Source organism: Leptonychotes weddellii, chromosome 2 (genome assembly GCF_054177405.1).
Source record: "Leptonychotes weddellii isolate Sample4059 chromosome 2, ASM5417740v2, whole genome shotgun sequence".
NCBI classification, from domain to species: domain Eukaryota; kingdom Metazoa; phylum Chordata; class Mammalia; order Carnivora; family Phocidae; genus Leptonychotes; species Leptonychotes weddellii.
The window spans coordinates 177,223,865-177,234,473 of NC_138370.1; the positions used below are offsets into that span (position 1 = coordinate 177,223,865).

Consider the following 10,609-nt stretch of genomic DNA (forward strand, 5'->3'; position numbering starts at 1 on the left):
CACACTGTCACACACTCACACACCCACACGCACTCTCACACGCACACACACACTCTCACATGCACACATGCACACTCTCACACACACACACTCTTGCATACTCCGACATGCACGGGGTGGGGAGGGGGCCTGACGCCTGCTCGCCCTCCCCTTGTGCTGGGCTGAGATGCCTGTTCTGGGCGAGCTGCCCATCCTCATGGGGCATCTGGGCACACAGAGCCACCTGCCCGGCTGTAGAGCCCGCCCCCGTCCAGCAGGGCACATCCTGGCTTGGGGGGAGGAGGAGCAGAGTCAGTCCTGTGTGTCGCCCCAGCTCTGCCTCCTGGTGGCCATACCACTGGGCTGCTGGGGAATTCGGGGTGGCGCGGCCTTCTGAAACATCACAATTCAGAAAAGGTGGGTGACATGGACCAGTTCTGCAAGCAAGGATAGTGGGCTCCTCAGCCTGTGTCCAGGCCTGGTCCCCCTATTGCCTCGTGGGTCACAGCCCAGGGGGACCTTCCACACACAGTGCAGCGGCTCTGGGGCTGGGGGCCGCAGGGGGGAGAAGCTGCAGACCTCAGGGCACCGAGCCCAGCCTGCTGGGGCGGTGCTGACTCACCCGTTGCAGGGGGACTGTGGCTGGCTTTGGGGGAGCTGCCCCCCTGCTGGCCACATGTGGGTGGGCCTAGCAGGGACAGGTGCTTGGGCATCAACCCCACCCCTTCCTCTCTCCCTCCCTCTCTCTTCTAGTCACCCAAAGCCTGCGGAGTGCAGCCTTGGAGGACTGTGCCCTCTGCCAGGAGACCCTATCATCCTCTGAACTGGCAGCCAAGACCCGAGATGGGGACTTGGAAGGTGCGTGCGGGGTGTGGGCCAGGGCCCGAGGTGCTGCATGCAGGGCAGGGAGTGAGGAGCTTGTCTGGACTGTCCCCCTCTCTGTCCTGAATGCAGAATCCATGAAGGCACTGTTTCTCCAACTGGGGGTCCCTCCCCAGAGGGCCCCTGGGCCTGTAGCTGCCCATGGGGAGGCGGCTACCCCCTTGGTGGCACACGGACCCCCTTAGCCAAGGCCTTTGGCTGCGGCCGGAGGTGGCTGGACCCAGGGCAGAGGCATACACCTGAGCCCACCTGTACCCACCTGCCCCACAGGAAGGCCTCACATGGCAGCTTCCAGTGACTTCTTCACAGGTCATGTGGAAGCCCCAACACCCTGCTCCCCGTTTAGGAAGCCAGGCCTGCTGGGGGACCGGTGGCTTAGTGATCAGGGAGGGAGCGTCCAGAGCAGGTTGGGAGCTCGGGCAGCACAGCTATGGGGAGGGGGCCACCCAAGAGTTTCTAAGGGGCTGGAGGCCTGGGAGAGGTGCCGCGATCGATGGTGGTGCATAGGCCTGACCAGGCGTCAAACGGGGATGGGGCCAAGAAGGAGGCTGAAGTTGACCCCACGATAGGCCAGAGGTCACAGCACTCCTGGTGTGCCTGGCCCACTGGCTAACCCTGCTGGTCCCAGGCTCGGGGCCTTCCTCGTGCTCGCCAGTCCCCTGGGGGTGACAGAGGTTGCAGGGATGGGGTGTAAGGAGCAGCACAAGCTCATCTCTACCTTTCTAGAAAACGATGCATGATGGTACAAAGTACCTGTTACAGGAACTTGGAACCTCTCTGTTCATGAGTGACTGTAATGAGCTGCGAGGTCTGGCATTGCCCAGGGCACAGGCGAGGGCCACATCCTCCCTGGGGGCTGCCGACCCAGCCCCCTCCTAGAAGTGGCTCCCCTTGGCAGGCCCAGGAAGTCCTCGGGACCCTCACATTCCCCCACCCTCTCGCCCCTGCCAGGAGTGCTTCTGGCCTTATCTGCCTGAGCTGGAGGTCCTGGCCCAACACGGTCCTTAGGGGCTAACATTGCCATCCAGGATTTCCCTGGGGCCAGCCTGAGATTCTACATAGGGGGTGGCAAGCATGAGAAATGACCTCCCTGCAGGGTGGGGGTGAGCTGACCAGGCCCAGGATGGAAGGCAGGAGAGTTGAGTGGGAGGCAGTTTCGGGTCTGTGCAAGCAGGCAGGAGGAGGGGCAGAGCCTCCAGGGTGGGAGGGAGGCCAGAAGACCCCAGGCCCTTCTGAGTTCTGTTTGGAGGCCCTGAGGATGGGGTGTAGGGATGCAGGCCAGTGCCCACTTGAGCATCAAGCCTGGGGGTCTTGTGAGGCTACACAGACCACCTCTGAGTACTCTCTGTGGTCTGAGGGAGGGGTCCGATGTGTTCTTTCCCCCTGGCCCTTGGTGCTGGCCTCGGGGCCTGGCCCGCCCTAGTCAGCTTGGTGCCCGAAATGGGAGGAAAGCACCTGTCTTGCTGCGTGTGGGAGCCCGCTTCTCCCTGTGCTGATGTGTCTCTCGAATTCCAGAGCAAACCTCCACAGAGTCTCCCATCAGCCAGGGCCTCGAGGAGTGAGTCGGACAGGCCCCACATGAGGCGTGGAAGGAGGAGCTGGCCCCTGGCCCCAGCCTGGCCTGCACACATGTCAGGGAGGGGCCGGCTGGGGGTCTCCCTGGGCCTCCAGGACCCCAAGAGCCTGAGAACTGCTCTGGAGCCGGGGGTGGGCAAGGCTGGGGGCGCCTGAGGCCCCCACAGAGCACACCTAGAGCTGAGCTGGGGGTCAATTTCTTCATTTCTCGACCACCACCTCTGCCCCAGGGGCCTGCCAGGCTGGGTGCTGACAGAGAGAGGCTCGGGAGAGGGTCATCCGGGTGGACACTCCCTGCCCATGTCCTGAATCCCAGTGGCCTGGCTGGCTGCAAGGTGTAGGCTGAAGCTGGGGGCTGGCGGGCAGGCTCGGACAAGAGCTGCGGAGCCACTGTTCGGGTGACGATTTCCTGAGACCATAGCCAGTAATGGGGGTCAAGGGGAGGGCCGAAGAGGAGGGCGGGGGCTGCTGGGTCCCGTCCAGCCAGAGGCGCCCTCGAACCCCAGCCCGCTGGCTCCCACCGTCACGGCTGCACGGCTCCCTCTGGCTGACCCCATTCCCACTGTCACAGATCCACCGGAGTGGGTCCCAGACGAGGCCTGCGGCTTCTGCACCGCATGCAAAGCGCCCTTCACCGTCATCCGCCGGAAACACCACTGCCGCAGCTGCGGGAAGGTGAGCGGGTCGTGGCGGCCAGAGGTTGTCCCTGCGGCCCCAGGGACTGAAGCTGTGGTCCTCCCCAGGGGGCTGTGCACAGGATCTGGAAGCCAGGACCGATGCCCCGGGGGCCTGATAAGGCCTTTGAGGTCTTGGTGCAGAGGTCCGTGAGCCCTGGGCCCTGCTCTGACCTGGCCCAGGGTGTGGACTTGAGGCCCCCAGCCCCCTGGGTCCCGATGGTGCTGCTCCTGGCCACTGCAGAGCTGGGGACGTGCAGGGAAAGAGGGTCCGAGGGGGCCAGAACCCCCTCGGTGAGCCTGGCCTCCTGGGGCCGTGACCTACGCCAGGTTTTTCTAAAGGTCCCTGTGGCACGCGGGGGACCCACAGGGTCCCGCCACTGCCGCCTCGCCTGGGCTCAGAGGGAGGGGGTGGGAAGCGCCCCCCGCCCCCGCCCCCGCCGCAGGGCCAGGGTCGGGAGGGGCGAGGCACAGGGCCCGGGGCTGCCGCGGACCCTGGCTCACTGCCCCACGGCCCGCCCCTCGCTCTGCAGATCTTCTGCTCCCGCTGCTCCGCGCACTCGGCGCCGCTGCCGCGCTACGGGCAGGTGAAGCCCGTCCGCGTGTGCACGCACTGCTACGTGTTCCACGTCACGCCCTTCTACAGCGACAAGGCGGGCATCTGACGCGAGCCCCGGCACCCCGCACCTGCCGGGGCCCCCGCGCACTCCCGGGGAGGAGGTGCCGCTGGCTGTGGGTCTCCACGCACCTCAACAAGCTGCTACTGCCGCCACTGGGGGGCGCCGCAGGCCGCCCAGACTCGCAGGACGTCGCGCGCCGCCGTCCCCGCCCCGCCCCCCCAGTGGGGCGCCCCCCACCCCCACCCCCACCCCCGCGGGCCGGCGGCAGGGGCCTGCGAGAGGTCGGCTCCGGGCAGTGGGGGTGTCCCGGGCGGCCCTGTGTCCTGGGCGGGGGTGGGCGCTCCTCCTGCCCGCCCCCGCCCCCGGCCCCGGCCCCGGCCCGCCGAGCTGCTGTCTCCAGGCTGAGCCACAGCCCGCTCTTGACCGGCGAAGTGGGGTCGCACCTGGGGCCAAATCCTGGGCAGATGGGGGACACCTCCAAGAGAGGGGTCAGGCCTCAGTGTCCCCCGGAGGGCTTCCCCGTGCCCTGCCCATTCTCTTTCCCTGCCCCTAGCCCACAGCTGCCTGTCCCTGCTCCCCTTTGGGACCTTGACCAAACGACAGGCGGGTTGGTTACTCTCAGAGGGGGAGATGCAGATGCACACCCAGCTCTTCTGGGTCCGCCCGCAGGCGCGCCCCTGCCCACGGGTGCCCACCTGCTGATGGGATGGGGGGCAAACAGCTGCCCACAGGGCGCTGAGACCCAGGTCCCCAGGCTCTCAGACCAGGGCTCCCGGGGACCAAGGACCGCCACCCACCTGCTGCCACCACCCCCTTCCCTCTGTCCCCCTGGGACCCTGGCCCCCCTCCTCCCAACCCGGATTGGCCCGGGCCTCAGGCTGAGGCAGCCAGCCAGCCCCAGCACGTACACCTCAGGCTTAAATCTCAGGCTTCACATTGCAGTGACGATTGCAGCTTTATTTTTAGAGAGACAGCACACTACTGCTTCTTTTATAAGAAAATCCAGCTACTGCTGAACAGTGGGTGCATATGCACAGAAACAGCTTCGGGGGGGGGGGTGGTATACAATGGAGGGAATATTATGTATTGAGATTATTTTTATTTTCTAAATGCTGTAATTCGAAGCCATTTCCATAAATCTCTTTAAGGATTGCAGACACTCGTTTCTGATGTGAACGCGGACTTCTTTTTCTGTCTGGGAAGGGGTGGTGTTCTTGCTAATATGTGTTCTCCCCAAAAGCCCCTTCCCATGCCCTGCCTACTTGTCCAGCCCCTTGTCTCGTGTGTCCTCAGCTCAGACCCCTGGCCTGTGTGTGTGTGTGTGTGTGTTGGGGGGTGTGCTCTTGGGCACCCCCACCTTGGAGCCCTCCCCACCCTGGTCCAGGGCTGGGCTATCCACCCACCTGGGGGTGCCTTCTGGAGTGCCCTGGGGAGAATGCAGGCGGGCAGGCTGCACCGTGGGGTTGCCATGGCAATGGCACCTTCCTCTGCTCTTGGAGGTTGATCCCTTGGGAACTGGGTGCCCAGTCCCTTGGAGGTAGACACTGGGACCTCAGAGAATGGGGGGATGGTTGGGAGAAACCCCAGTGGCCACCAGACCCACTTTCTTTCTGAGAGGTGAAAGAGTATTTAGAATTGGGGGGCTCCCTAGGAGCAGTCCTGAGTCCTTCAGGAGCAGAAGAGAAGGGGTGTCTGGCTGCCCACCTGGACAGAGCCCCTCCCACCCCTGTGGGTGGCTGCAGCTGGTGTCACTGGCAGGACAGTGATGCCTTCTGGAAGGTCATGCAGGGGTGGGGGGGGAGGCAGCTCATGGTGCCACAGACCAGGAAGTCAGCCTCTTACAGGAGAAGCCTCTATGGAGAGACACCCCTTCCTCTCCTCAACAGGCACCCACAGTTATCACCTTCCAGACTTACCTGCCAGGTCAGGCTGGGCAGAGTGGAGACCCAGGAAAGAGGGTCTGCCTGCCCTCAGCACAGACAGGGCCGCCCTCCAGAGGGAGAGGTCTAGGCCCCCGGGGACACAAGGGAGCTCTGGATGTGGCCGGGAGCCAGGAGGCCCTCCACGCCAGATTTGGCCTGCCTTGGTGCACTCCCACCCCAGGCTGCCCTGCAGGAAGGTCTCGGGACACGGGAGCACCCTGTGAGGGTCCTGAATCATGAGACTCTCCATGCTAAACCAGGGACATGTGGTCACTCTACCCTTCTACAGGGCTATCCACACCCCAAGGGCAGAGCCAAGACCTGGAGGGGGGGGGGGATGAGTCCAACACAGAGTTTCCCACTCAGAAAGGTTCTAGAAGGAATGGTCTGCTGCCCACCACAGTAGGGCCTCAGGACTGGGAAACCTTGGGGGTAGGGACAGGGAGAGAGCCAAGAGCTCCAGATTTGGAATCAGCCCTTGCAACCTGGCCTTGGGCTTCGAGCTGGTTAGCCTTCCTGAGCCTCCAGTCCCCTTCGTCACCACCACTATGGCCTTCTGCTTTGAACGCTCTACTCCCCTCGACAATCCCCTTTGGGGCAGGATCTTTGTGTCATGTGGAGAAACCGAGGCTCAAGGAAGTCAGTAGGTGGCGGCAGCGGAAGCAGAGTGCCCAGAGATGGCCCCAGCTGGCTGTGCCCGGAGAGCCACTTCTGAAGGCCACTCCGGAGACCAGGGCTCCACCAGCCTTGGAGTGCCCACCACACCCCTATCCGGCATCGGGAGGAAGGCTGGGGGCTGCCAGCGGCTGGGCGCACCTGGGTCTGTCTTGCCCGCCTCAGCCCTCTCTTGTGCTATGCACAGGCCCTGGGGAGAAGGCCTTGCATGCTCCCCAACACCACCACCCCAAGCGTCTGGCAACAGGCGGGGACCCTAGGCCTGACTGGGCCCCACGGGTACTCAGGACCCGGATGCAGCCTGCAGGCCACCAAGTCAGAGGATGGAGGGTCTGGGCTGGGCGTACCCTGAGCTCTCTGCACCTCAGGAGTCCCTGGGGCAGAGAGAGCCACCGTAGTCAGCCTCAGGGAGGTGGCATGGGGGTGGGGAGAAGGGGGATGCCCCATCCGGTACCGCTGCAGGCTCAGCTCAGTCCAGAGGCCCCCCCGACTCCCGCCTCTGGAGGTGCCCCTGCTGCCTGCCCCCACCTGTGGCTCATCCGTCCCCACAAACATGCCCAGATATAGCCAGCCTGCCCTCAGGCCTGGTGCACTTCCCCTGGGTACCCAGCAGGCGGCCACGGGCACCAGCCGTGTGGCCTTGGGGTGGCGTGGGAGCGCAAAGAAGAGGACTGTTTAGTGTCCTGGCTGCTGACTAAGGTGATGGGACAGGATCCCCCCAGGAGGCCACTGGCAGGAGCGGGGTTGGAGGGGTGCTCCCCTTCCCTTGGGGCGGAGGACTGAGCCCCATCCTGGGTCCCCACTCTAGCCCCTGATGGCCACCAGGGGGCGCCTGCCTGCAGTCGGCTCTCCCAGCAGGTCTGCTCTCCTGGCAGGTCTGGCTGCCAGGGCCACGGGGGGACACGGGAGCGCTGCCTGCAGGGCAAGAGAGGGTCTTGGCTCAGCAAGCACTATACGCAGGGCAGACCCCATCCCAGATCCGTCTGGGTCCTGCTCGGAGTTGGACATCTCAAAGCACAGGGGCTGGGGCTGGGGGCTGACCCTCCCAGCTCTTCTGGTTCCCTGGACTCTGCAATGGGAGCTGGAGGGCAGGTGAGCAGGACTCAAAGTGGCTGCCCAATGCCACCCCCATGACCCAGAGTCCTGGAGGCACTTATCTCTTCAGAGGCCCACCCAAAGCCCCCTCCTCCAGGCAGCCTTCCCAGACAGCAGCATCACTCCGACCCTCACACACATTCTCAGAGCACAGCCTGGGGTCTCTTCGCAGGAGTCAGCAAAACCCTCAGGGCCTCTCCAGACTCTGAGACTGGGGAGCGGCAGATTCCAGCACCGAGCAGTCACTCAAAGGGGATGTCACCCCAAAGACTTAAAAACACAAGCAAGGCTCTGGCTTCTGCTCGTGTGCTGAGGGCACGTCAGGGCTGGAGCCTGCACCAGAGCTGGGCAAAGATGGGCACCCAGACACCCCAGACCTTCCCTGCCCTTGGGGGCCTGCAGGTCTGGGGCAGGGGCACGTGAGCTGGCTAAGCCGGCTGGGCCTTGGGGGGTGAGTGGGGTATCCATGGAGAATGGGGTGCCAGAACAGTCCTGAGAGTTTGAGCAATGGGGGTACTCCTGGCCAGGGTGGAGCACATATAGGGATCACGGCTGGGTCACCCCAGGCACCAAATTCAGGCTTTGTCCGGAGGGCACTGGAGAGTCGTGGAAGAGTTCTGAGCAGGGCAGGACATGGTCAGATTTGTGGTGTGGACACCTCACAGGGAGATGGGTGGTTGGGAGAGGCCAGGGTCCCATTGGAGGCAGTCACATGGCTTTAGCTAGTCACCTCTGGACTGCCTCCTGTCACACAGGGCCCTGCCAGGCTGTGTGGGTGAAGGTCTGAGAGGCCTCTGTGCCCTCGGCTGGAGGCAGCCTGGGCCACACTCACCAGAGCCCAACCCTCTGGGTCGAGAAGCTGCTGGATGACCAGGAGCCCAGGGGTGGGGAGCTGGGGGCGGGTTTCCTAGGCTCGGGCCCTCAGGGCCTTCAGCCTAAGACTGGAAGGTCTCTAGCCTAAGACCACATGTGGCAGCCAGGTACAGCCTGGAAGGCCAAGAAGACTTCCTAGAAGGGATGGGGGAACAGGCCAGAAAGGCCTAGGGCAGAGCATCCTAGAAGGCCGTACTAGGAGAGGGGTTTTTGGTGTGAGCCTGGAGGCCCCTATTGTTTGTGGGAGGGAGACCTGCCCATCTATTCCAGGCTCATCCTCCCTCAGATGAGAGGGCCCACAGCCATTAGGGCCTGGGGGGCAGCAGCAGGGCTAACCCGGGCTCCCTGTCACATCCCACCTGGGCCCGGAACTGGACGAGGTCGCTGGCCCTGAGCCGTCAGTTTCTGGCCCTCTGGCTCAATACCACAGCCAGTGGCCGAGTCTATTCCACATCCCACCTTCATACCTATTTTTTCCCCTATAAACATTTTTTAAAAGAAAATTTTATTGTTTTGTTTCTGGATATCTCGGTTACAAAAAAAAATTCATTTAATTTATAATTGTCTAAGTTGTCCAGGGTCATCAAATATAGCGGGGGAAATAACTTGTAAAGTGAGAAATCTATTCCAAAAATTGTTCACAAATACAATAAACTATTTCTTTTTAAATTTAAAAATAACATTGACATTATGTTAGCTCTGCACACATTATGTCTTCATGCATCTTGATATCATTGCTGCCCCCTCACTGTATTGTGGAGACCATTTTTTCCTGAGTGCTCGGCTTTGTAGAAGGCCCCCAAATGCTCAGAGGCCTGGCCCGTGGCTGGCGGGCTTGGGCAGCTGCCGCTCCAGCCCAGCCAGGTTCCATGGGGATCCTGGCCGATGGTGACTGGCCAGGCCCGGCCCCATTTCTCTGTGTGTAGGACCAACAGTTAGAGGCACTGCTGACTGGAGCTGATGTTCATATTCCCGCCACTTTCTGGGCATCCCTTTGTGCCCTGCCCCCTGCTGCCTGGGACCTTCCATGGATCCTTCTTTCCACCCCAAAGCCACCCCGAAAGGTAGGTACTGTCAACTGTTTTATAGCGAGGAAACAGGTGGAGAGAGGTTAAAGCGAGTTGGCCAAGGTCTTGTGGCCAGACTAGAATCCAGGGACACTTTGGGAGAGGGACCCAGGGAAAAAAGTCCCCTGGGACTCCTCTCTGGTGCTGGTGCACACCAGACATCTCAGGGCAGGGGAGCCACGGCTTCTAGGGGGCTGGCTGTCATGCTGGGGCAGGCCTGGCCCTCTGATGACCCCAGGGCAGGTTCTCTGTCCCCCCCACACCACAGTCCCAGAACCTGCCTGCAGGGAGCTAACCAAATGTGGCCTGCCGCCCCCGCCCCTCCGCGGGCCCCGGGGAAGGCAGGCTGTGGGCTGTCCAGGCAGGCGGGGCAGCCCCTCACTCTCAGCCTCCTTCCCAGAATGCTGTTGCTGTGGACCCAGGTGGGAGCAGGGAGTCCACCCCAGTGATGGGGGAGGCAATGGGGAGGACGGGAGAAGATGAAGCCAGGGCTGGGTCATCCTGGAAGCAGGAGGAAGGGGCTTTGGAGAAAGAAGGGCCTTGAAGACCTTCCCATCCTGGGCGGGGGTGCTTCCTGGGGCCAAGCCGGGAGCCGCAGGCATATTCCCAAGGCTGTGAGGTTGGGGTGGAGCCCTGGGCCAGAGAAAGGGAGCCAGGGCTCAGCAGGTGTGGGGGAAGCTAGGAAGCAGCTTTCTAGAGGTTTCTTTCCCTCAGATCTCCTTAGGGCCTTAAATGCCCTCCCGGGACCCTGGGGGTAGGGAGGAAGGCTGCCTTTACTGAGCTCCTGGGCCAGGAATCCTCATGCCATCCTCCAAACACTGCAAGAGGTGGGTACTACCATTCTCCTTTTATAGCCAGGGAAGCTGAGGCTAGGGCGCAGGTCGGGGAGGAAACCAAGAAAGCTGGGCAGAGGGGGCCTTCCAGTCAAATAGGGAAGTCCCTTTTGGATTCAGGCCCCACTCCTTCTCCTAGAGCCTCTGTCTGGGAGCTCTGGGGTGGGCTGGGCTCCCCTAAAGGACAAGCAGGGAAAACAATCTGGGGGATGGGACAGTGAGGGAAATGTGGGCTGGTGCAGGAGGGATGCACGGTGGAGGGACCTTGGGGCTTGGGTGCTTGGGAGGGGGGCAGGAGAGGTCTATGTCCCCTCTTGGGCTCTAAATGGAGATAGAGAGGGGGGGCCTGAGAGGGCTGCGTCCTTCCTCAGGGGCATGGACTTGGGCTGGTTCCCGCTGGGACAGGGCCCTGCA

The 10,609-nt window shown here is 62.8% G+C and overlaps 1 protein-coding gene across 1 annotated transcript; it reads left to right on the forward strand.

The window, feature by feature from the left end:
• Nucleotides 1-166: 166 nt before the first annotated feature.
• On the forward strand, nucleotides 167-3,946 carry LOC145715890 (lateral signaling target protein 2 homolog). Its single transcript, XM_081813183.1, has 4 exons — nucleotides 167-233; nucleotides 733-837; nucleotides 3,008-3,111; nucleotides 3,644-3,946. The coding sequence occupies exons 1-4, from the start codon at nucleotides 167-169 to the stop codon at nucleotides 3,773-3,775; spliced, it is 408 nt and encodes a 135-aa protein (XP_081669309.1). The 3' UTR covers nucleotides 3,776-3,946.
• Nucleotides 3,947-10,609: the final 6,663 nt, after the last annotated feature.

Coding starts and splice junctions, on each gene's coding strand:
- LOC145715890 (XM_081813183.1), top strand. CDS start 167: ATGCCTGTTCTGGGCGAGCTGCCCATCCTCATGGGGCATCTGGGCACA. Junction 234..732: donor ACAGAGCCACCTGCCCGGCT/GTAGAGCCCGCC, acceptor TCTCTCTTCTAG/TCACCCAAAGCCTGCGGAGT. Junction 3,112..3,643: donor ACTGCCGCAGCTGCGGGAAG/GTGAGCGGGTCG, acceptor CTCGCTCTGCAG/ATCTTCTGCTCCCGCTGCTC.